At 50.1% G+C, this 25,078-nt stretch overlaps 2 protein-coding genes and 2 non-coding genes across 11 annotated transcripts; 1 reads left to right on the forward strand and 3 right to left on the reverse strand.

Annotated features, from left to right (window-relative positions):
• The first annotated feature begins 1,138 nt into the window (after positions 1–1,138).
• On the forward strand, positions 1,139–2,429 carry OST4 (oligosaccharyltransferase complex subunit 4, non-catalytic). 2 transcript variants are annotated; one of them, XR_003434132.1, is made up of 3 exons: positions 1,139–1,272; positions 1,397–1,570; positions 2,179–2,423. XR_003434132.1 is itself a non-coding variant. In XM_027113613.1 (3 exons), exon 2 carries the CDS (start codon positions 1,398–1,400, stop codon positions 1,509–1,511), a length of 114 nt encoding a protein of 37 aa, XP_026969414.1. In that variant the 5' UTR covers positions 1,141–1,272; position 1,397; the 3' UTR covers positions 1,512–1,534; positions 2,179–2,429. The 2 variants fall into 2 exon arrangements, 1 of the variants encoding a protein (XP_026969414.1); XM_027113613.1 differs by having other exon boundaries at positions 1,141–1,272; positions 1,397–1,534; positions 2,179–2,429.
• AGBL5 (AGBL carboxypeptidase 5) lies at positions 2,280–20,326 on the reverse strand. 7 transcript variants are annotated; one of them, XM_027113606.1, is made up of 15 exons: positions 20,162–20,326; positions 18,774–19,034; positions 18,352–18,523; positions 17,867–18,030; positions 17,111–17,288; positions 16,667–16,845; positions 15,809–16,265; positions 15,136–15,305; positions 14,671–14,806; positions 13,817–14,019; positions 12,995–13,209; positions 5,352–5,504; positions 4,158–4,270; positions 3,183–3,313; positions 2,280–2,808 (listed from the first exon to the last, which is right to left on the reverse strand). In XM_027113606.1, the coding sequence occupies exons 2-15, from the start codon at positions 18,986–18,988 to the stop codon at positions 2,637–2,639; spliced, it is 2,658 nt and encodes an 885-aa protein (XP_026969407.1). In that variant the 5' UTR covers positions 18,989–19,034; positions 20,162–20,326; the 3' UTR covers positions 2,280–2,636. The 7 variants fall into 7 exon arrangements, with proteins under 7 accessions (XP_026969407.1, XP_026969408.1, XP_026969406.1 ...); XM_027113607.1 differs by lacking the exon at positions 20,162–20,326 and adding an exon at positions 19,980–20,110; XM_027113611.1 differs by lacking the exon at positions 2,280–2,808 and adding an exon at positions 3,805–3,851 and having other exon boundaries at positions 3,195–3,313.
• A 351-nt stretch (positions 20,327–20,677) lies between these two features.
• TRNAA-AGC (transfer RNA alanine (anticodon AGC)) lies at positions 20,678–20,750 on the reverse strand. Its single transcript has one exon. It is a non-coding gene; the product is annotated as a tRNA-Ala (tRNA).
• Positions 20,751–21,102: 352 nt separating this feature from the next.
• Positions 21,103–21,192, reverse strand: TRNAY-GUA (transfer RNA tyrosine (anticodon GUA)). Its single transcript is given in 2 exon segments — positions 21,103–21,138; positions 21,156–21,192. It is a non-coding gene; the product is annotated as a tRNA-Tyr (tRNA).
• Positions 21,193–25,078: the final 3,886 nt, after the last annotated feature.

Consider the following 25,078-nt stretch of genomic DNA (forward strand, 5'->3'; position numbering starts at 1 on the left):
GTCACTGGGCTGGTGCATGGAGGACAAACTGCTGATGGTCCCAGGCCAGGGAAGCCCACTCCGGGCTAGTGCACCCTTAGCTCACCGTGCACACAGCCTGCCAGTCAGTCCCCTTACCCAGCTGTTCCAGCCCCATAGCAGCTCCTGTAGTTTTCTTTGGCTCAGAGAAGCAGAGGCGTCCCCTGAGCCCTGGCCCCCCTCTACCGCAGAGCAACTGGCTTCCATTACCCCTGACAGCTCCAGAGAAACAGCCCAGCCCCTGGCCCCAGCCTGGCTCAGTGCCGTTCCCTTTTATGGTGAAGCTGAGGGAAAGCAAGGAGGTGGGGGGGAGTAGGTTTTGGCTGGGCAGAGGGTTGTAGAGCCCCAGGCTGCCTCTCCCCTCACCAGAGACCCTCGGACATCTACCCAGTCATCTTCCTTTTTTCTCCTCGGTGGCCCACTCTGCTTATAACCCACACGACCCCTCTTGCTGGTCCCAGCCTTTCCTCCTTTCCCCCCTCCCTCACATCCGGGTGGGGGGTGATTTCCCACTTGGCTTAAGTCCCACGGTTTGGGTTTTGATTCCGGGAGGGTCCGCCCTATTTCCGACGCCCACCTCTGAGAGTGGGATGGAGGGAGGGAGTCCGGAAGGGAGGCACTGGTCAGATCACAGGCACGATCGTTCTATTTGGCGGATGTGGGGCAGAAAGGCTGGCGCCGAGGAGAGTTAGCCGGCCGTCCCAGCCCTGTCCCCATTCTGCACCGCCTCTTACCCCTCTCCCGGCCGCCCGGACCAGGGTGGGGACCCTGAGGGCAGGGCGCAAAGGAAGCACCTGGCCGGGCCGGGAAGCGAAGGGTGGGCAGCAGCATGTGGGCCCGCGACCGAGAGGGGGGCCGGAGTCTAGGGTCAGGCCGAGCCTCCCGCTCGGTCCCGCCGCCACACCCTCGCTCTAGTCCACTCCTCGGCTCCAAGGAAGCGGCCCCAGCGCCCCTAACCCTGTCCCGGACCACGCCAACAGCTCACAGCTGCGCCGTGCCGCGTACGAAGCGAGCGTCTGCAGCCCGCCCGCCCCCTACGGCGGCCGGCCCCTCCTCAGCCCCGCCCAAGACCCCGCCCCTTGCGAGTGCGCCGCGGGAGCAGGCGAGACGCGGGGGCTAGGGAGCCCTTACCGGCCGAGCCTGACGGCCGGAAGTGGCTGTTTTGGGACTGAGCTGGCGCAGCAAACTTCCGGTCCAGGTCTCCTACCTCGAGCTAGTCCACAGATCGTGTCGGAGCCGAGCCCTGCTGATCAGGTGAGAGGCACGCAGGCGCGGTCCACGGCCCATCGGCGGTGGCTGGGCCAGTGCGGCGAGGAAGGGTCCTGGTCTGGGTGAGGAGTGCGCCGGTCCGAGGCTCAGTCCCCCCTCTTCTCCGCAGCATGATCACGGACGTGCAGCTCGCCATCTTTGCCAACATGCTGGGCGTGTCGCTCTTCCTGCTTGTCGTTCTCTATCACTACGTGGCCGTCAACAATCCCAAGAAGCAGGAATGAAAGTGGCGCTTTCTCCGCCCCAGGTAACGGTACGGGGCTGTAGCGCCCAGCCCCAGAGAGTGAGTGGCGGGGCCGCGCCAGGGCGTGAAGGGTTCGAAACTTCAAATCAGAAAGTGTTGGGCCAAGCATGATACTCGGCCCCTTTATCCGCACAGAGCAGCGAGTGCCCTGCCCCCTTCCCCCTTAAACTGCTCCCTGCTAGAACGGGGTGGGTTCCCTAAACCCCCTCAGTCCCCATCTTCCTGTGGTCCCCAGATGCCCAAGTTGATAGTACGGGTACAAGAAAGTACTGACACCCGAAGGAATAAAGGTACTGAGGATGCCGTCCAAGTAAGAGGATTTAGGCTCTTCACTTAAATAGTACTCACTTTTCCAAGGTTGTTTAGGGTTTTATTTAGGCATAATTTTTTTTGTGAGGGGTTGGAAAGACAGAGAATTCTATTTCAGGGGCACAGGGCACTGATTTAGGGGTTGGCTAGTGTAGACCCAAGCCATAGAGAAGAATGGGATGGGGGGAGGTGCTGTGTGAACGTCTGGTAAACCAACCCATAAGTGTGGGCGAGAATTGTAAGGGGGGACAGGCTGGATGGGAGTTGATTCCTGAAGGATTGCCCCAGAGGAAAGCTGCAGCATTTTCCTTACCTCAGGTCTTTCCCCTCTTTTCTAGGGTTCCAGGACATAGTCTGAGGCAAGATGGAGGGTGTGAGGGGCCTTCACACTTCACTTCATCCCTTCTACCCATCACAACATACAAAGCAACTACACCTGGATTTTTCCAAACAACTTTAATTTCCTCAAAGTCTTCCTTAACCTTATGGAACAAGAAGCTGCCACTGAATAGGGCCCAGCATAGGGCTACTTTATTTTCTACTCCCTCCCCCCAGTATAAAAATATAGATTTTTTTTGTGGTCCCAAAATCGTGTGCTGTGGAGGGAGGGAAGGGGTGGCAGGTCCCTGCTTTGTCCTGTCTCAAGGTGATGCTCTGCTGTGTCTCAGAACAGTGTGGCTGGCGTTCCAAGGAGTTATAATTGTCACATGGAATCAGGAGCTGAGAAAGGGGACTAGCACATTTCTCACTGTGTTCCCCATCTCCGGGTCATGTGCTGGGCGTGAAGGTCAAGGCCTCAGACCCGAGGAGAAACAGTGAGTGGAGGAGATTTAGGGACAAAACAAACCTCAGTTTGGCCCAAGGGCCCCCCACTGTAACAAATCCGGGACTGGGAGTCAGACAGACTACGGGAAATAGGAGAAACGGCAGGGGCAGAGCAGGGCCGTGGGGGCCCAGCCTGAGGCAGCCTGCAACAGAGAAGAGAGAGGAGTCAGGGTTGTGAAAACTCCACCCTTCTTCTGGTCTTTCAGCCAGGGGCTGGGAGGTGAGAGAGGCAAGGTGGGTGAGGATAGGCAGGTTGAGCACTGCACAGTGGTCTGACAGGAATGGTCTGACCAGCCTGCTCCTTAGGCCTAACTAGAAGTTGTTCTCTTGTCTGTTGGAGTGAAGACGGACAGCATGATGGGGAAAAAAGTCAGGGACTAGGTTCTTAATGAAGGTACATTTAGTCTTTCGGGGGTCAAAGGGAGAAGGGAAGGAAGAAAATGATCTTGAATGGCAGAAATGGGAATAAGGGGATAGAAGTGAGAGGTGGGGTGAAGCGTTGCACCCTGGTGCTCACCGTGGTATGGAGCAGGGTCCCGGCTCTGGCTCACTGCTCTCCCTGCTCCGGGGGGTAGGGGACGTGGGGCCCGAAGAGCCTCTCATCCCTCTGCGAGTCGGCGGTGAGCCCCGGCCCAACCTGGGCCTAGCCTGTGTGGACAGGGGGTAGGCTATGAGGCTGGATTCTTCCATGAACTTTTTGCTTCTAGGTTTCCTTCTAGTATCCACACGTATGAGTGTAGTATGGGTGTCAACACGGGTACTGGGACCTTGAGTTCCTGGGCACTGTTCCTAGCTGAGAAGGTAGGGCAGGATAATAGCTAGAAAACTCTTGGGTTCAGTCTATGACTATACATTCCAAGCTTAACTAGGGGAGTCAGAAGGGTCCAGCATTTAACCTTCATGGCTATACCACGGTCAAGATCTGGCTGAGTAGAGAAGCACGGTGTGGAAAGATGTTGGAGGATTAGTGGGTCTGCCTCAGAGCCTTCATTGCCTCAGCCCCTGCCAGAGCAGCTTAAGCTTCACCTGTTCAGTCAGCTTCTGCCTACACCTAACTTCAGTCAACCTAGCATGGGGATCTGGAGTGAATCGGAGTTGGTGGCACAGCTGTTCCTAGGAGCAGCAACCAGATGTGTTACCTGGGGAATCCGGGACCCCTCCTGGCGGGAACTCTCCTCGGGCAGGTCTGGGCAGAAAGAGAGGAGAAGCTAAGGCAGGGGCAGGCAAAGCCAAAGCTAGCAGGCTGAGGTTAGGGTATGTCTGGCAGGGATACTGGGATTGGAAGCAAGCAAGAGACCTGGCTGAAGGGGACGGGGGTGCAGCACCGGACAGACAGGCACTCAGGCATCAGAGCAGCTCTCTGCTGTGGTTGTGGGGAGAGGGTGTAAAGCAGTGCTGGGCATTTTCCCTCCCACTACCCAGGTGAACAGCGCCTTGCTGGGCTCTGCAAGAGTCGCTATGCTGGGGACTGGGGAAGACCCAAAAACGTTACCTGTAGTCGGGTCCTGATACAGGGGATCCGAGGTCCAGCCCCTAGCAGGCCTTTCCCAATCACCATGACAGCCTCTGGTTTGTCCCCTGAGGGTAGGAATGAGCAGCTACTCCCTAGGGAACAAAAGAAACTGATATCAGGATGGGGCCACGGAGAAGAGGTAACTTCCTTTAGATCAGAGTTTCTCAGTATTGGCAATATTGACATTTTGGGCTGGATAATTCTTTGTTGTGGGCGGCTGCCTTGTGTATTTCAGGATGTTTAGCAACATCTCTGGCCTCTGCTCAGCAGATGCCATTTCTTCCCCTGCCTCCTCCCCACTGTAACAACCAAACATCTCCAGAAAAATGTCCGCTGCCTGGCAAAATCGCCGCTGGTTCAGAAGCACGTCACGCTCTAGTCTGGTCCGAGGGGTAGAACAGTAACTTGAGCTTGAATCAGAACCCACTCAACTGAACTACTATGAATTTATAGACCTCAGAGTTATCCCAGTCATATGTGTGAGCATTTAAGGATCAAGTCATCAGTACCCAAGACTGGTGGATTCAGGGCTACCCGTCGAAGAGAGTTAACAGGTTGGGAGTAGTGGGCTCTGAGGGAGGTAGGAGATGTTAGGCTGAAGTTTTAGAAATCATCCCCATCCAGTGCTTTACACGGCTGGGTCTATAACTTAAAAGGAGAGCAGACGGTCTAGGCTCTTTGTGGATGATATGGTCACACAACATTTGCGGTGGTGACAGGTGAAAGGCCTATGCTTTTTTCATTCTTCAGTTTTGTCTAAGTTGCCCAGCTCCTGGAGTCAGGGAGCTTGAATAAATAGCAGGTAGGAAAAGTCCTCAGGTTCCTCAACTGTAAAAATAAGGATTAAATGAGATAATGTGCTTAGAGCAGTGCCTGCCACATAGTAAACGCTCAATAAGTGGTAACTTATTTTATTACACAAAGATGTTCACTAAACTCCAGCCTCCTGTACAAGGGCATTGATGTTAGGGATTTAGGATAATCCAGGAGGATAACTGGTGCCCCTGGTCTGGAGTGGCCTGTATTACATCAAGTCAGGAATGAGGTCCAGGTCACATGGCAGCAGAGCTGGAGGGATTTCTTCAAGCCTAGTCAGGAGTCTGGCCTATGCCCTGGGAGGTAGGGAAGGAAGGAGGTTGGCCAACCCAGATTTCAGGGGCGGTGGGTACAGACCTGATATGCCGAGTGAGTTGGGCAGTAGGCAGGAGCCCATGTGTAAAGAGGCTGTGTTAGAACTAACAGGAGTTGGGGACGGGGCCGGGCTGCTTGAAGTAGGGTGATGGGTCAGTGGCTGCTGCCGCCGTCTCCTGTCCTGGCTTCGGGGCTCTGAGTGGAAGGGACACAAGCAGATAAAAGGGCAAATAAGTGAGGCATTGTCACTCCCCTGCCCCATTGGCCTTCCCTTGTCAGCAGATGCCTGTTTTCAAGCTTGTCATCACACCAGCATCCCTCTTCTGAAGTAAGTCTAAGATGGGTAGAAAGAACTAATAATTTATTCCAGCTCTCCAGTTTTCATCCAGCCCTCATCCTACTTCACCTCTCTGGAGCTAACCAGCCTACTCACCCACCAGTTCATTCTTCTGGCAAAGAAGTTATTGAGCTTGGCTTTCCTAGGTTCTCCTCTTCCCCCCTAACCGCCCCTTTTCAACTACTTGTCCTGCCCCTAAATGTCAGTGTCCCCCACCATTTTAGCCTTGGTTCTCTCCTGCTCTATGTACTCAAAACTCCCAAGTCTCCCTCTTGCCCTTTTTTTCCTGAACTGCAGTTCTGATTGTCTACTGATCGTTCCTACCTGGCAGTCTCTCATGACCCAAACAAAACTCATTTTCTCCCCTCCTTCCTTTTGTTCTCCCTATCTTGGTGAAAAATCTGCTAGAAACCTTGTTTCCTCTTTCGACTCCTCCCTCACATTTAGATTTGTGTTTAACCCAAATCTGGACAATTCTCCCTCTGCCTTCACTGGAATTCCTCCTTTATTCACCCTTGCCATTGCCAGCATCCAGATACAGGTCTTTATCTCTCATCCAGGCTTTTGAAAAAAATTCCCCACTGGCCTCCCCAGCTTGAGTCTCTTCCCTTTTACAATCCATCCTTCACACAGATGCCAGAAATTATTCTTCTAAAATACAGACCTGATCAAGTCATTTTGGCTCAGGCAAGGGAGAGATACTGAAGGTCTTTTAAAGGATAAAGTCTAAACTTTTTAACGTGGCATTCAGAGCCCCGCCCACTGTGGGTCCAGTCTACACATCCTTAGTAGGATGCTGACTTGATCCTTCACACCCTCTGCTATAGCCTCTAGGGCTACTAGCTATGTGGTTCCTCTGCAAAGTCTGTTTCCTCTTCTAGTGAAACTTTGGACATCTTATATGTCCGATCTCAAATGTCACCTCTATGAATCCTCACTGACCATTAACAGTAGGATTAATTCTTCTCTTTCATTGTCCTTTGTTCACTTGGCTAGTAATTTTTTATGGTTTCTGTCTCCTTAACTAAATATTAGTACATGTAAAGTACTTAATACTGCCTGGCACATGGTAAGTGCTCAATAAATGTTAGCTAATATTCTAATTGGAACTTGAGTCTCTTGAGGGTAGGGACCTTGTCTTTTCTAATACTGTACATCCCAGTGCCTGTAAAGTACTGCCTGGAAAACCAGAGACCTTAATAAACATGTTGTTTACCCGGATAGCAGATACCCACTGTAGACCGTAAGCTGGCTCAACAATCCCTAAGGGCATATGGTTATACTCTGTGGGGCAGCTCTCTTGGTCTCTTCTTTGTAGCTAGAGCCTCACTGCTACGGATTCTGAAAGGTGGGGTCCCAGTGGGGTAGATGGTGAGGTAGGGAGATTCTCAGGCTTGGCAGGTCCTTCCTTATCACAGGGGGACAGCAGGTACCAAATGCTCTCAAACGGAATGAGCTGTTAACCTTTGTGGAGCTGAATTCGATGGTAGTTCCAGATGCCAGTTGACTTCTAACAAAGCAACATGTGTTACATGTGAAAAGGCCCTAAAGTAGGAAGCAGGTGACAGTAACTTTACCTTGTCTAGCTACACTAGCAGTGACAAGGCTACTTCTGGAAGGTCCCAAACCAAATTTAAAAAAACTGATACTCGTATGAATAAGGACGAGAAGAAAGGGAGAGATCTCAGGATGGAAGCTACTCTAGCTTTGAGGAGTTTGCCAAGATGCTGGGTACCAATTAGAGTCTAAGACCACAGACAGGAGTCAAAAACAACCAGACCTAGTGAGAGTTGGCACAGCGATGCCAACAAAACAACCGAAGTCAGACTCATGGCCACAGTCACATAACTTGAAACATTACCCACCACCAATGACTTAGAGACACTGTAGAGCCTAGACCTGGGTAATTCTTTGATTAAAACAGGGATGTCAAGATGATGTCAAGTGATTGATAGTGCACAGTAGGCAGAAATAATGAACTTTAATGACAGAGGGGGAAATAGCAGGAAATAGATGATCTGAGAAATATCTATACACAGAAGGATGTTGAAACCATGTTAAGGGATGAAGCCTCACCCCACCCCAAGGAAGGATAAGAGAGCAGGCTAGAAGTTGAGTGAAGGCCTCTGGGACATTTGTAGGTTCTAGTAAGGAACTGAGTGGCACTTAAGAAGATACAAAGCGAGGGAGGGAGACGCAAGAGGGAAGAGATATGGGAACATGTATATGTATAACTGATTCACTTTATTATAAAGCAGAAACTAACACACCATTGTAAAGCAATTATACTCCAATAAAGATGTTAAAAAAAAAAAGATACAAAGCAAAACAGGCAAATGGTATAAAAAATGCCAATGTGAAATGTAAGGATCAAAGGCAAGATATTAAGGATACAACTCAGGAATCGTGCCCCTGAAGAGAGTTTCAGGGTAGGAGACAGGTTCTAGTTTAGGAGAGAGGCCTGATCTGGAAAGTACAAGGCATTTAAAGGTAACACGTCATCACTTAAAAGACTGTCTTAAGGTTCGGGGGCTGCCTGTGAATTTGGCAGCGTGAGCACACAGCCCAGTTTCTCATGTTTTGGCTTCTGGGCCCCGGTATCATCCAGGCCTACCCAGTCTCCATTGTGACAAGAATTAAAGGGAGGAGCCCCAACTCTCTTCTTTCTTGGCTCGAAGCTAGAGAAACAGTGCCTTAAGGCTGAATGCAAGTGATAATGTGAACAGCTCTACATCTAGAGCTTGTGAGATGGTGTTTTATGATAATCAGCCCCTAGGTTCCATTTGGGAGGCCGGACAGTCCTGGGGCAGAGGCCAGAGGCATAGAGCCAGACCCACCTTACCATTGTATGAGTCAGAATGGATGTTCTAAGGGCTCACAATTTTGAGGGGTAGTTGTGTAACCTGTGCCTAGGTCATGCATCATCCCTCCAAAACATCTTTAGAACTGTCCCTACAGGTAGCACCCCAGATCTCACTGGATCCCTAGGATGAACGCAGACCTGATTTATGCCCTGTGAGGGGTGGACAGGCGAGACAAGCCTTCATTCAGCTTCAACTTCCTGCCTTTTATTTGTTCAACAAATATTTGCAGATCATTTAATAAGTGCCAGGCATGGTGCTAGGTGCTAAGGGAATAAATAGATGTGTTAGGAGATATTTCCTGCCATCAAATAAGTTTTATTACTCTGCTATTTAACACAAAACTTTCGCTTGCAGGGGAAAAAGTAAAAGTGATGATGGTGCTGGAGGCACTCTTCCTATGTCCTTTGACTCACTTCTCAAAGGAGCCTCCACTCACCATTGGCCTTTAGCTGCTCTATCAGAAGCTGCTGGTCAGCTGAGACAAGGCATCACAGAGGCCAGGAGAGAATTCTGGTAACCTCAGCTTTAAGTGCCAGAGCTGGGGCGGACTAGAGTGGCCATGGTGGGCTGATGGCTGAAGGCTCCCCGCTTTACACTTAAGTCCCTTGCCTTTTACACCAGTATCCCGCCGGGTAGGGTGGAGGGCTAGGGAATAAGTTTAAGCTATTGAGTGAGACTTGCTTGAATCCAGGGCCAGGACTAGTATGAAGCGAGTGAGGCGCCTAGAGTGCATAGTTTAAGGAGGCCCTTGCCTGACCCTGAGAGCGAGTGCCTTCTTAAATCATGTGTCCTAGGCACCTCGCTGGCTTCCCTCTAGTTCGAGCCCTGTTTTCATCAATACATAGGCAACAGAAGGAAGAGCCCGTTTACTATCCACCCCCTCCCCAGCAGGTCCTCCTCCGAGCTGTCTGCATCTGCTCGTGCACCAGGAAATCGCACACTTTAGCTGTTACGTTAGCTGTTCCCCAGTGAGCTCTCCCTCCTGCTCCTCGGTGGCAGCTGCGGACGGTGCCCTCTGCGCTCTGAGCCCCGTGGTCAGGGATGTGACCATGGGTCTGGGAAGGCAGTTCTCGGGACCTATTTTGCAGCAGGGGGAGAACGAGGTAAGGAAGATCCTGGCACTATGGTCAGGGGCGCTGGGAGGCAAGGCTTACTCAGGCTCTTCCAGCCTCCTGCCCCAGCAACATTCCTGCTCACCCCACGTTGGCTACTTTTTGGCTTCTAAAATGTCATCCCCCAGCCTCCGAGGACAGACCCTGCCAGACTAGTTCCCTGATTCTAGCCTAAGCTTCTGGCTGGGCTACCTAGATCTTTTCTGAAATTTTCTGGGTAGCCCAATCTCATGTTCTGTTCTGGCCAATAAAGGATAGTCAGTTAAACGTACGGTTAAATGTGATAAAATTTTTATACATTAGTGGGAATTTTCTTATAAATAAGTTGGTAAGTCAGAAAAAAAAACCTTGTCAACGCAATCCCCGTTTTGGGATTTGGAAAGTATATTTATGGCTGCTTTTATAGTTATAGAGATATGAGGGTCGTGTTCTTCCTATCTCGGAAGACAAAGTATGCCCAGATGTGGCAAAGGCCCAGGGGCCAGATGTGTGGAACCAGGAAATGTCACAAAGCTACAGCATAGGATAAATCACACAAACAAAATGAAGTTTTTCTAAGGGTTAGTTGAAGACGCCGTGTCCACATACCACAGCTGCATCACAAGTCCCTAGCCCAGGCCAGGGCCAGTCTCCCATCCTGGAGTCTTACAGGGACTTGAGATGAAGTGGTAAAACTGTAGCACCAGCAGATGCTCAGGAGAAAAGGAGTCAAGATTCCTAGACCTGATCTTTCAGCTCCTTACAGTATTCCTGTTTGGTATTATTAGGAACCTTCTTGACCCCCTGACCTTAGAGACATAGTTTCTTAGTTCTTACAAATATTTATGCAAGTCCCTAGGGTGTCTTGGTACTCAGACCAGCTCTCTTTCTGCTTTTAAGTTCATTTACCTGGGGGAACATGGCTTCTCACTTGGTTTCACCTGTACGTGGATGACTCTTAGATCCAACCCTGATGTCACCTTTTCTACAGTTTGGCCCTTTTTCTGCCTGTAGGTCATCTCCATATAGCTAGCCCATGACATCCAAGCATGTCTAAAATAGATAAACTCAGCACTTGGCTTCCAACAATGTCTTACTGTCATCATGACATTTTCCTTTAGCTTGTAGCCATGAAGCTCTCTTCGTTTGTCTCTCTTCCACCACCACTGAATCCTGCCCCTTCTGTTTCTAGTATGTGCATTCATAGACCCTGGTATAGGCACTGGTTATCTCATGTATAAACTACTGCAAGGATCCCGCCTCCCCTTCCCTGCTTGATTTATATATAAACAGTTCACAGATGGCTCTCTTAAATCTTTTGTTCCCATCATTCTCAGAAACACAGTCGTTGCCATATGTCTTGTTAACTCATAATCTTTGTTTTCAAGACATTCCGGCTTCTTCCTCCCACCTGCCTTCCTGATTCCCACGGGCAGGGCTTGGCCCTTCGAACCAGCTAGCGCGCCTGCCTGTGGCCCTCTCTACGAGGCAGCTCTGGTCCTGGCTATCACTGTTATCTCTGGAATGTTTTTGTTAAAACCATACACCACCACCCGTTCTTCAAAACCATTTCTCAACTGATCATTCTTTGGGTGATTACTCTTGTGTTTATCTACCACAGTGGCTCCCCATGTTCCCTGTATGTTTATAATGAGTGTGTGCTTTTATGTTGTGTTTACTGCCCTGTGTCCCCCATAAAGTTTCAAGTCAGTCAACCAGGAATTACTTTGTACTGACTATGCCTATTTTCTATTAGTTATTTGGGGGAAGTAACAAATAAACAGAATACATGTTTCTCACTCAAGGAGCTTAATACAACACTCTGCATTTGGTGGGGGGGAGCAGGGAAGATGTTAATAAAATATTGACTAAAAACTGCCTAGAATCCTCCAGTGGGGACCTAGAAAAGGCTCTTTGCTATTTCCCTTTTGTAATCAGGGAAGGAGAATTTATGGTGCCAATATTCCTTCTATGAGTTAAAAGGAAAAGAAATTAAAAGAAGAAGAAATGTCCAGATTTAAGGTGGGAAACTCAAGTAGACTGGAGCACGAAAGGACTAAATTTGAGTAACTGCCACTTCATAGCTGCGCAACCTTGGACGAGTTACCCTTAAACACCCTCAGTCTCCTCATCAGGAAAGTGGAAATACCACCTATCCCACAGGGTCTTTGTGAGGATTAAATGAAATAAATATGCGATACTGTTTTTTTGTTGTTCACTGTTTAATGCTATTTAAATATAAGGCATTATTATTGCTTTAATACTCTCCTTCTATCAAACAGTGTGCAAAAGTGTCCTTTCCCAATGAAGACAGACTCTAAGAGTGGGGCTTGGAACATAAGCAGAGGTAACTATGGAGCTTCTCAGGGGTAGAACATCTTACTGGTCAAAGCTGGTAAGGCCCGCTGCGCTCTCTCCTGTGGCTGCTCTAACTAGTAGTCAGATTTCCACAGCCACTGACCCCAGTGCATGTTTCTGCTCTGCACCGAAAACTCTGTTGCAAGCTGAGTAGCAGGGAAGTGCTAACGAGGACGAGTGCAGCTTGAAGACCAGCAAAGCTTAGTTCTAGCGTTTAAGCCTCCATACTCTGGCAAGATTGCTGTAGCCCAGAAGCCACATACAATGTTGATTTTTGATTTAGTGTTATTTCCAGAAGTGGCCCGGCAACTGTCTCCCTACTACAGTCCAGGTCACTCCCGAGGAACGGCTCTGGATTCCCTTCCTCTTCTTCCCTGAAGGCCCACCTGTTTTGGGGCTACACTGTGACCCAGAATCTCTTATCTTGTATCAAGCAGGGTCTCCTTGGCCAAACCCAGGGGCACAGCTGAGCACTTGTGACCACTGCTGGAAGGGGCTAGACTGTTGCTTTGTAAGCCTAGAACAGGAGCTGTCTGTAGTTGTTCCATTTTTCTTTGGAAGAGCTGGCATCCTTCTGATAACACTTTCTGAACAGGCTCTGAAGCTAGGAACAATTTCAGCCCATAGAGACCCTGGAGAGGATTCTCCGTCTTTGTATGGTGATGCGATTTGGATTGTGAGGACATCTCCTTATGTTGCTCCCAACAAGACCGACCCTGTCCTTGACGTGGAGGCTCCATGTCTCAGTGTGACCCTGCTCTAGCCAGTGTTTCTTCCTTGGAAACTTTCCTGCCTCCCAGCAGTTGCTGAGACCCAGATACCGCGGACTCCCGCCTATGCCATATACGGTACCGTCTGGAGCTCGTGCCGCAGGGAACACCAAGGTCGCAGAAGAGGCTGTAGATTCTGCTATATACTAATTTTATTGATTCACCCCTTGGTCCCAGGCCAAGTGTGTATCTTCAAGCTCTCACTTCCCCCAGCAATGCCCCAAACAAGTGAACACCTGTTGCAGGGGCTCCCAGACTAGCTTACCTCTGACGGGGCCCAGCACCCGGTGGCTGACCTTTTGGGTGCTGGAGCCCAGGCCTGGCAGCCCTGCAGGCCGGCTGCCATGAAAAGGAAAGCTGAGGGAGTTCTTCATCTGTGGAGAATTTTGTTGACTGCTGCTGCTACCACCAGCACTTGTGCCAGTGCTAAAACTTCGCGCGCAGCTCAAGGTATTTTCAGAGCAGGAAACAGGCAGTCCACTGCAAAGAAGCAGACGCCAGTTAACCCTGGGCCAGGGAGGTTGTTGCAAGTCTTTCCCCATGGTCTGATGCTCAGTAAAGCATCACCTCTGGAATGAAAAGGCACAGGGAGGGATTTACGTCCATGGATAAGGTACCTAACCTGGGGCATCTCAGGATGCCTGGGAGCCCTTGTTCACACGTAACGCGCTCCTGCAGACAATACACTAAGAGCCATAAGGGCTGTCCCTGGGCAGCTTTAACTCCCAGCGAATTCCCCTTTAATGCCTTGGTGCTGCCCTTGGACCCCTCAGTCATTCACAACCACTGGAAGCTGAGCTTTGCCCCCACCCGCACCCTAACTGTATTTGATTTGTGCAGGGCTCTGGAGCAGGGAATCCCCTAGCCTGCTTTTCAGATATCTGGGAAGTATGCAGCTCCAGGTAAAAGGGAAGAGGATCCCATTCTCCAAAAAATACACTGATCTTACTAATTTAAATTTACCCTGGAAATATTCACCATGTGGCCCTTCTGGAAGTTGGGAATCACACAAATTCCTTGGAACTCCTCGCTCTAGAGCCCTGTTCCACTTTCACAGCTTTTCTCCCTTCCACCCTGCTGGCCTTACTTGTTACTTTTGGGTGGAGTTCGAGAGCCTCTCTTCTTGTTGACACCCGTGTTCACAGTAGTGCTCAGGCCTCGACTGCTGCGCACGTGTTTTAGCATCCAGGCCCGGAGGTTCGTGAGGCTGTTATGCTCTGACAGCACAATTCGGGGCCATGGATTGCATTCTGCCATGTCCAGAGCTGCAATGGCCATAGCTCGTCCCACCTGTGGGGAGAGTCTGGTTTGGCTCAGTGTCTTGGTCTTCCAACCTAGGGTGCTGTGTTGGTTTGGGGTGCACAGCACAGTGGAAGGGAAGGAGAGGCCGGCCTCACGTTTGCTCAATGAGTATCCTAACTTTTGTGCTCAGGCTGTTTATCCCAAGTGGATTTAGAGCTATTCCCTAAACTGTTGCCCATCTGGGGCCCTCATCCATTACGAGCAGGGGCAGGTGGGCTTTCTGGCTGGCACCAGGCAGGAGTTCTCCCAGCAGGAGAAGGCACTGGGATCTCTTCTATAACCCACAGCTCTTTCTACACCTCTTGTGTGCCCTAGGACACCAGGATCGTCAGGTACCTCTGCAGAGGGGGTACTTTTAGGTCAGTAGTGAACAAATGCAATAGAAGGAGGAAGACAAGCTCAGGGGTTCTCTATGGCGGGGCTGGGGGGAGGTCAGAATAGTGCGCACTCATCCTCTCAGTACTCTTACAGTCAGAGGCCTGCGCCTGTTAACCGAGGAAGCCAACCACAGTGGTTGAGAGATGAGGCAGCGATAGTGGTGCGCCTGTCCTCAGAGGACCTTAGAGTCAGGTAGCAAGAGTGAGGGCCTTTCCAGACTTTGCGGTTTCCCTTTTCCCCACTCATCCCCTGCATGCATACCTGCTCAAACTGTTCCACAGTGTATCTGGAGGGGAAGGCCGGCAGGGGAGGGGGGCTGGCACGTCCGTTGTCATGGCAGGCGGCAGGGATACTGTTTACTGAGCGTCCAGTGTTGTAGTTGCATTCAAGTGTGTAGCTAAGACACAGAGACATTTATCAGACAGAATCTGGACAGAACCACAGGGGGACAGCCTAGGCGGTCTATGAGACAATCATTTGGGAAAAAATATACACAAATAGAAAGTGCTAATCCCGAGCAACTAGAAATTGACCTTGGCGCTTTATTATGTACCTAAGAAGGTCCCCAAAAGGGACCTTTAGTGTCCCAGACTAAAGACAAGAACACTAGTTGTGAATCTGTCCTTGGAGAAGACTTCGGCTACCCCTGCCCCTTGAGCGCCCTCGGCTGGGTACTGTCTTCTTTGGGAAGCTACTTCATCAACTGTATCTCAATTTCCACCCAACCTGTGGATTATCCCTGAGGCTTTGTAGATTGCAACCCGGCCGCTTCCCTCTTTAGACTGGCCATCTCTGCGGTCTCGGGCATACATGTTCTTCTCTGAGAAATTGCAGCCCTGGAAGTCAAAGTGGGCTGAGTTCAAGGAGATGAGCTTTGGATACAGCATATTTTCCACCTGTTTGGGCGAGGAAAAAGGCAACTCAGAAGGAGAGACAGAGCAAGAAGGGATTCGGACAAGGAAGAGATGCCAAGCATGCGGCCACGTGCCTTAAACACAGCAGACACCTTCCGAACCATCGGCAGTACTCAGTGTTGGTAAATTCTCACTGAATGTTTGACAATATTTCTAGGTGTTGGAAAGGTACGATTCTACCTCTTTTTAAGCCCTTCTTCTGTCCAATAATGCGAAATTCTCCTCCTCCCCTGGTTTCCCAAACCCTAGAAAAGACTAGGATGCCGACGGCTTGACCCTCATTCAGAGGTCATGACGTAACGACTGAGACGTGAGGGGCCCAGTGCTGCCCCTTCTTGGCTCTCTGGAGCTCGCTCAGGATAGTGTACCTCTTGCAGCCCCAGGCTTTCCTGCCAGAAGGCCCCCTTCCCTCCATTTGTGGCCTGACCTTTATTTCCTAACCTGCAACACGTCCCACACTCACATGACCACCTGTGGATTCCTACCTGGGTGTTCTCGTCACTAAAGCTGTTTCCATACATGAAGCAGCCCCTTTTAGAAGCATGTCCATGCAGGTCCACGTAGTAAGCAACACCACTCTCTTTGGGGGGGATGGTGTCGGGGTCTGGATGCTCAGCCTCAGTGGACTGCTGTGGCATAATCCACACGCTGTGGTGCTTCGGCTCTGCTGGCTCGGTCTGTGTCCAGGCCTCAGGGCTCCCCCCGTCAGGTGAGTGCCCAAGGCGAGCTTCATTTCGGAGATTGTTGGCTTTCTCAAGGTCAGAAAGGGGAGCATCAGGAGGGAGATGGGGACTGCGCTGGTGCTCAGAGGGACTCTGGGAGTTCAGACGGGAGTGCACGTGGTGGTAGAGAAGCACAGCTTTAGCCCCGTAGACGGCTGGGTGCAGGACTGCATCAGGCTTCAGGTACTGACGGTTCAGATTCACTCCACGCGAGTCTGTGCTGTAGAGAAACAAGGACCAAAGCAGGGTCTAGAGGGCTGGGCCAGCGAAGGAGACACTAGAGTAGATGAAAAGGAGACTTGACTTGTGACACGAGAGGCTGAGGGTGCGTTAGGAAAGAAAGAACTGAGGCAGGCCCCCTCTGTGGCCAGCTGTCAGCCCTCCCACAGAACCCTAAAAGACAGCTCCCTCGGCTCAGCTGGACCTGGGCATTCCGGCTCTTCTCCTAGAGAGTGCCACTAGATGGGACACTCCTTCTCAGGTCACTGGATGATCACATGAACCTGCCCTTGTTAGGGTGCAAGAGAACTGGGAACACAGACGTTAGATGAGAGTCTTCCACTGAGATGCAGGGTGTGAGGGGACTGGGAACAATCCAGGCGGGCTGGGGACGCTGCTTACCGGTAGTGGCCCCGGACTACGCCATCGGGGTTTAACATGGGAATCAGCTTAAAGACAAAGAGGCGACGTAGGGTTTGGGCCCGAGGATCGTCAGGTCGAAGGATGAAGTCCAGAAAGCCATTGAAGACAAAGCTAGATGGAGTCTCCCCAGGGTGTACCCTGCTGCTTAGGAAGAATATCTGAGGTGGAGAGGAAAGCAGTTATTAGGTCAGTTGCTCTATATTCCGCGGTCATCATGTGGGGATGGTGGTGGGATGAGGTGGAAGCAGCCACTGGACTTCCAGCTGGCTGAGTCTGCAAATGAAGTAGGAGCCGTCACACTTGCCTCGGAATGCAGGCTGAGGCCGTGTCCACGGGGCTGCGGAATAACGTGGTCTTAAGCTACCAGCAGTGCCTGGAGCTGGGCAAAGGCCAAGGTACTACCTTTATGCTATTTCTACTCACCCTCTTGCCTGTGAAACAGAATGGTCGGGGTGTGCTGGCATCAGGAAATAGCTGCTCTAGGCGGGGCTCTCGATCTTCTCGAAGCCCATGGCAGGAACTGATCGTTAGCAGATCTACACGCAGTCCATCCAGAGAGTAGCAAAGGGTCTCCCGGTGGTAATAGATGGTATCTAGGGGGCTGTAGAGGTACAGGTCGTTAAGCCAGGAGAAGTCCCTGCAGTCCTACCAACAGGTGGGCCTTGTCACGAGCCCAGGATTTGTGGGATCTGGTACTTCACCCTAGCCTTTGGGGCCTTACAGTCCCTCACAGTTTTAAATGAGGCTGAGGATTTGGGTGGGTCTGCGTTGCCAGAATGCAGGGAACAGGACAGGATAAACTTATTGTTTTTTTCCCCGGTTTATGGTGCCCTAGGATAGACTACTTTGCATAGACACAGAGAGTTGGCCTCTGTTGGGGCAGGAGAACAACAAATGTGTGCTGAGCAACGGCAGCGCTGGCGAAATTCTGGGTAACTGAGGGGAGCTAGGATACTAAGAGGCTTGAAGTAGGCAGGTGGATAAGTGGAGTGGAGCGGTGGTAATGCCAAGATCAAGGTCACACAGAAACATCTGTCAAAGGTACCCCAAATCCCACATTCTGTACAGAGAAAAGAACAGATGAGGTTTTGTTTCAGGGCTCTTAGGGCAAGTTCCAGGAGTAGCAGAGGTGCTGTGTGGTCCAGGACTGCATGACAGGAGTAAGAATGCGGCTGGCACCTGCTATGGGTAGGGTGGTTCTCCAGAAAGCGCTGGTCCAGCTGGTTTAGCAAATCCTGGCAGTCACTGTAGGAGAAGGGGTAGCAGAAGGCGAAGAAGGTGGTGGCCCCACGGCTTTCCACGAAACGGTGAACAAAGGATAACACAAACTGCGTCTCTGTCATCTGAGGAGCAGAGGAGGAAGAGAGAGGGGCAACATGCCATCGGCGTCAGAACTAAGATCCTACTGGGGTCACCAGGAACTGACCTCACACCCTCATCACTTTTACCAACGTCCCTCCCTCTGAAACTCCACGTGACAGCCAGATCCTTCTAGGCTTCCCGAGGCAGGGGCTTATCTTGGACTCCAGCTGGCGCCAGAGGGACGCTGGTACCAAAACCTGGTGTCCCGCCTGCCTAGCACGCTGTATCGAAGGGACTCCTCTTTCCTTTTCCTCATCTGCTTTAGCACCCAAGTCCATCTATCCTCCTCATGGGGAACTTACCTCAAAGGTGGGCCGGTCTCGAATGCGTTCCCAGCGTGGCCGGGTGGGCAGTGTGCGCACAAAGGGGGCCATGCCCTGGGAATACAGCTTGCTTTGCTTGTTCATGTTCATGACGTTGATCTTGATGAGTTTCCCTGGAGTTCCTCCCCGGACACTGAAGTAGAACCATGACCTGAGGGCCAGAGTAGGAGAGACAGGTCATTCTACATGGGAGGGTTGGAGAGGAGCTATGTGGGAGAGCTGGAGCAAGCCAAACTGGGAAAGGGCTACTTGGTAGGGAGAGAGGGAGGGAGGGAGAGGAAGGGGGAGTGGGAGGGGAAGGGTAGTGTGCTGGCACGAACTCTCAGTCAAAGGGCTAACTGAAGCACGGGTGCGGGGTCAGCCTCTCTTCCTTCTTCCACCCTCCATGACTCTCCTCTTACCTGTTCCCATTCTCGAATTCTGTTTCAGCACAGTCTGGTCGGGTCCACACGTTGAACTCATAGTCAGGGGAAGAGGCAATGCTGCTGGTGGAGGCCGAGGCACCACCCACTACTCCTTCCCCATCACTAGACACAGATTCCACCTTCTCCACGTGGGCTAGGTTCCCTGAATCAAAGCGAGAACTGAACAGCAATCCCCCACAGCGCAGCTCCATGGTGGGGCTGGGAAAGCATCCTCCTGCCCCACTCAGGCCCTGAGAGCTGGGGAAAAATGGTGGGGTAGGGAGGAGAGGGAAGAAAAATGAAAACATGTTCTTTGAGTATCTCTGGGTGAATGAGAGCTGCTCTTAGGGAGTGCCCTAAGAAACAAGAGTCTCTCTCCGCCTTAAAAAAAAAGGGTAGAAGTGGGGTTCCAGCAAAGGCCAAGAATAAGCAGTATTCTGTCCCCACACTAAGGGTTATAACTGACCTCAAAGGACCCAATTTTACCACAGCTTGGCGATTCCAAAATGAAATACTCAGTGGCTTAAGTATGCTGAGAAACACTAGACTCTAAGTTTCTTTGCAGCCCAAAGATTACAGAAGCTAGAGAGGTCAGATTGCCCAAACCTAGCCAAGACACACCCACCACCACATGTGGCCATCTTGAGAGATGGGCCATTCTGGATCTCTGGTTCCCAGACTGGCTCCCTACTCTGGAGAAGAGCAGAGTGGAGAGAACCAAGTTTCTAACTTTGGATGGGCAGCTTCCTCTCTCCACTCCTCTGTCCTCACAAGTACTGACCAGGCAGTTTTCTGTTGCTCCCCTGAGCCCTGGAAGGGCTGGTTCTTACTTTTTTGTTATTACCCCATACCTATCAGGGAGGAAAACTAGACGTGTGGCCTTTGCCAAGCCAAAGGAAACTGGTCAGAAGCCACCTGCTCACCTGGAGACTACAGCTCAAACCCAGTTAGGGTACGGGTCTATTCCACCCCCTCACCCCCAGTCCTGTAAGCAGTGAAGCCCCTGAAAAAGCTACCCTGGTAGTTATGGGTTAGTAATGGGTGTTCTGAGCATCCCTAAAAAATAAGTGGCCGATAGAGACCTACTTGGGGACAGGGGGATGGCTTCTCGACCCACAACTCTGAAGGACCCTCACACAAGGACCGAGACTGTCCCGGCCGGAGTGGGGTTTGTTGGCTTGGGACGGTTCTGGGCGGACTCACACTCGCGGGAGGGTAGGAAGGCAGGGCGTAGCGGGTAACAGGCGAGGCCACAGGAGCGGGGGTGCGGCCGGGGGCACCCCGGGCGAGGGGCGGGGCGGGGTGGGATTCCAGGGGGGCTCCGGGCCGCGGGGGGCTGAAAAGGGGGCGGGGCCGGGGCCCGCACTCCACGCAGAGCCCCTCACCTCTCTCCGGGCCGGTGATCCCGCTCCCTCTCCCGCTAGCGAGGCGCCACCTGGGCCCCGGCACCCGGGCCCTCCACGCAGGGCCCAAACAAAACCCGAGCGCCGTGGTGCCGGGACCCCGCTCTGCCGGGAAACAAGAAGTCTCACGCCTATTGGCCGCGGGGACAGCTGGCTACCCGCCCAGTAAGGCTCGCTGCCATTGGCCAGCACGCTGGAGTTCCCTCGCACATTTAGCGAGTACCTGAGCCCGTACTGTTTGGGGGCTCGACCTGCGGGCCCGGCGGGAGGGTTCCACCCGCGTCTTCTCAGAAGACGGTTAACGGCCTGCCCACCGGGAGGAGGAAAAGACGAAGTGACCAAGAAGGACACTGGAAAAGACTCACCTGCAAAATAAAAAGACGGTGTGTGAAGCTAACAATTGCCTACGGTACTGCTCTCTGTATTACAAAACACCCACCAGCTTCAGCCACTCTCTTGCGGTTCGGGGATCCTCCAGTGCCCGGGCCAAAAACCGAGTGGAGGATGCGGGCATCGATCCCGCTACCTCTCGCATGCTAAGCGAGCGCTCTACCATTTGAGCTAATCCCCCGGCCGTTGTTGGCTTTTTTCTTTTTGCCTTACAGGTTGTTCCGGGGTGTCCACTGACCAGTGAACCGACCGCAATTCAGAACATTCATTTAGCTTAGCACTCAAGTGCAGCGGGACCAGGGGCAAGATTTTTAAAAGCAGACATATAATAATTACACATAAGCAATAATAAGCCTCATTTAAAAGCACAGGTTAACATTCCTTTGCATGTAACCCCCAAGAGGGCGTACCCATACCCTATTTACTGCATATATGTTTCACGGAACATCTGCAGTGCGTACGCAACTCACAGCCGGCTTCTAGGTAAGCTTTTCTCCTCTGAATGAGTGGAAGCTAAAAAAGATCACACGAAGTCCTTCGAGCCGGAATCGAACCAGCGACCTAAGGATTACCATAGCTCGCTCCACTACAGTCCTCCGCTCTACCAACTGAGCTATCGAAGGCCCCGCTGTTGTAAGGAGCTGCCGTCGTTCCTCTAATACTTACCAAGACCTCACTCCAGGGTCTCAGTAATTTTAGGGTGGCCTGGCCCCCACCCTCTAAAGGAACTCCCCGGGGCCGAGCTCCTCCAGGGTGCACAGAACAGAGGAACTCGGAGACAGAAATGCGAGCAAAGGGCGCTGCCAAAGGACCCGCTTTCCAACCCTGGACGAAGGAAACACGGGCAATACAGTTTCCCTTCCGTTTCCTTGCTTTTTACAAAACGATACCGCCCCCCCGCCCCCACCAGCTGTGGTTTCTTAAAGGACTGCGGACACTTCGAGACCTGGCCCACAACCCTGACTTATGGGCCGCATTTCTCCGGCCGGGCGGGTACGCACACGTGCTCTACAATCGCCCGGCGCCCGCTGGGTTTGCAAAGCCGACCGCTTACGTTCGCTATTTCTGCTCCTCGTTTCTCTCCGGTTTCTCCAAGGGCGTCAGTAAAATCCTACTGCTCTCCTGATGTGAAGGACATTCATTCAGTCAATTAACCCATGTTTGTCAGGATCTCTTCCTCCTAAGAGCAAGAAAGATACAAACCACCGAGCTGCTGGAGGCGAGCCTGGCGGCGCTGGAGCGGGCCACGCGGAATGCCCGGGATTAGTGATTGCGGACGGGGCCCTGAGCCGGGCGGGGAGTCGGGCCGCTAGCGTTCACCCGGCTCCCGCCCCTGCCCGCCTCACACCTGCATCTCTCCTTCCAGGGGCCTGGCATGCCAGCCCACAATCCTTTGCCCACTAAAAGCTCCCGGGATTTTAAAACAAAGAAACAAACCTAAAACCCAACTCGTGTGTGAAGATTTGCTTCGCGGTGTGGCGGGGTGGGTGTGCGGGGAGACCTGGTCTCCATTGCCAGCTCTGCAACCGCCTGTGTTACCCCGAGTCACAATCGCCCGGGCAAATCCAGGTCGGGCGATCGTTTTAAGCCCCTTGCGGCTCCAACATTTTTGGGGTTCGCTCAGTCTGTTTTAAATCCGAAGTTTCTGTTGTCACTGAACGCAACACGGGGTTCACGCCTGTGCCCATCCACAAAGCAGGAGGTTAACATCTTCCCATTGACGTATTGGTTTAACTTCATTCTGCTGCTGCAAATGCTACCATTATGTCCTAGAACGTTAGTTTGGGGTAGTTTTCTTGGAACGGTGATTAGCGCTCTCACTGTCTTTCTTGTGGGGGGGGGGGGGCTGGAAAGCAGACTATAATTACGTTGCTTGGGGTTTTTGTTTTGTTTTTGAGCGAAATTCACATAACATACAGCTAACTATTTTAAAGTATGAACAATTCAGTGGCATTTAGTACGTTCACAATGTTGTGCAAACCTCTCTCTAGTCTAAAATCTTCTTTTTTTAAAAATCACCTTGGAAGAACACCCTGTACCCTTAAAGTAATCACTCCCATCCATACTTCACCCAGCCCCTGGCAACGACTAATACGCTTTCGGTCTCTACGGATTTACCTATTCTGGAGATTGCATACAAAAGAAATCGTAAAATATGTGACTTTTTGTGTTAATTTCTTTCACTTATCATAATGTTTTGAGAGTCATTGAAATTGTAGCATGTATCTGTACTTGTTCCTTTTTATGGCTAAATAATATTCTATTCCTTTGTTGATTCTTCTGTTGATGGACCTTAGGGCTATTTCCACCTTTTGGTGTTTTTTTTTTAAAAAATAGATCTTCATTGGAGTATAATTGCTTCACAATACTGTGTTAGTTTCTGTTGCACAACAAAGCGAATCAGCCATATGCATATACATGTCCCCATATCCCCTCCCTTTTGAGCCTCCCTCCCGTCCTCCCTATCCCACCCCTATAGGTCATCGCAAAGCACGGAGCTGATTTCCCTGTGCTATGCTGCTGCTTCCCACTAGCTATTTTACATTCGGTAGTGTATATATGTCGATGCTACTCTCACTTCGTCCCAGCTTCCCCCTCCCACCCCATGTCCTCAAGTCCATTTTCTATGTCTATGTCTTTATTCCTGCCCTGCAACTAGGTTCATCAGGACCTTTTTTTTTTTTTTTTTAGATTCCATATATATGTGTTAGCATACGGTATTTGTTTTTCTCTTTGAGACTTACTTCACTCTGTATGACAAACTCTAGGTCCATTTATCTCACTACAAATAACTCAGTTTCGTTTCTTTTTATGGCTGAGTAATATGCCATTGTATATATGTGCCACATCTTCTTTATCCATTCATCTGTCGATGGACATTTAGGTTGGTTCTATGTCCTGGCTATTGTAAATAGTGCTGCAATGAACATTGTGGTACACGTCTCTTTTTGAATTATGGTTTTTTCAGGGTATATTCCCAGTAGTGGGATTGCTCGGTCAAATGGTAGTTCTATTTTTAGTTTTTTAAGGAATCTCCATACTGTTTTCCATAGTGATTGTATCAATTTATATTCCCACCAACAGTGTAGAAGCGCTCCCTTTTCACCACACCCTTTCCAGCATTTATTGTTTCTAGCTTTTTTGATAATGGCCATTCTGACCGGTGTAAGGTGATACATCATTGTAGTTTCGATTTTCATTTTTCTAATAATTAGTGATGTTGAGCATCTTTTCATGTGCCTCTTGGCCATCTGTATGTCTTCCTTGGTGAAATGTCTATTTAGGTCTTCTGCCCATTTTTTAACTGGATTGTTTGTTTTTTTGATATTGGCTCCATGAGCTGTTTGTATACTTTGGAGATTAATCCTTTGTCTGTTGTTTCATTTGCAAATATTTTCTCCCAATCTAAGAGTTGTCTTTTTGTCTTGTTTATGGTTTCCTTTGCTGTACAAAAGCTTTTAAGTTTAAATAAGTACCATTTGTTTATTTTTGTTTTTATTTCTCTTACTCTAGGAGGTGGGTCAAAAAAGATCTTGCGGTGTTTTATGCCAAAGAGTGTTTTTCCTTTGTTTTCCTCTAAGAGTTTTATAGCGTCTGGTCTTACATTTAAGTCTTTAATCCATTTGGACTTTATTTTTTTGTATGGTGTTAGGTAGTGTTCTAATTTCATTCTTTTACATGTAGCTGTCCAGTTTTTCCAGCACCACTTATTGAAGAGGCTGCCTTTTCTCCATTGTATGTTCTTGCCTCCTTTGTTGTAAATTAGGTGCTCATGTGTGCGTGGGTTTATTTCTGGGCATTCTATGCTGTACCATTGATCTATATTTCTGTTTTTGTGCCGGTACCATACTGTCTTGATTACTGTAGCTTTGTCATACAGTTTGAAGTCGAGGAGCCTGATTTCTCCAACTCCATTTCTCTTTCTCAAGATTGCTTTGGCTATTTGGGGTCTTTTGTGTTTCCATACGAATTGTAAAATTTTTTGTTCTAATCCTGTGAAGAATTCCATTAGTAGTTTGATAGGGATTGCATTGAATCTGTAGATTGCTTTGGGTAGTATAGTCATTTTCACAATATTGACTCTTCCAATCCAAGAACATGGTATTTTTCTCCATCTCTTTATGTCATCTTTGATTTCTTTCATCAGTGTTTTATAATTTTCTGAGTACAAGTCTTTCGCCTCCTTAGGCAGGTTTATTCCTAGGTATTTTATTCTTTTTGTTGCAATGGTAAATGGGAGTGTTTCCTTCATTTCTCTTTCTAATTTTTTGTTGTTGGTGTATAGGAATGCCAGAGATTTCTGTGCATTAATTTTGTATCCTTCAACCTTACCAGATTCATTGATTAGTTCTAGTAGTTTTCTGGTGGCATCTTTAGGATTTTCTATGTATAGTATCATGTCATTGGCAAACAGTAACAGTTTTACTTCTTCTTTTCCAATTTGTATTCCTTTTATTTCTTTTTCTTCTCTGATTGCCGTGCCTAGGACTTCCAAAACTATGTTGAATA

This window comes from Aethalodelphis obliquidens, unplaced genomic scaffold, assembly GCF_003676395.1.
Source record: "Aethalodelphis obliquidens isolate GAN/ISIS:26980383/991018 unplaced genomic scaffold, ASM367639v1 scaffold12, whole genome shotgun sequence".
NCBI lineage: Eukaryota > Metazoa > Chordata > Mammalia > Artiodactyla > Delphinidae > Aethalodelphis > Aethalodelphis obliquidens.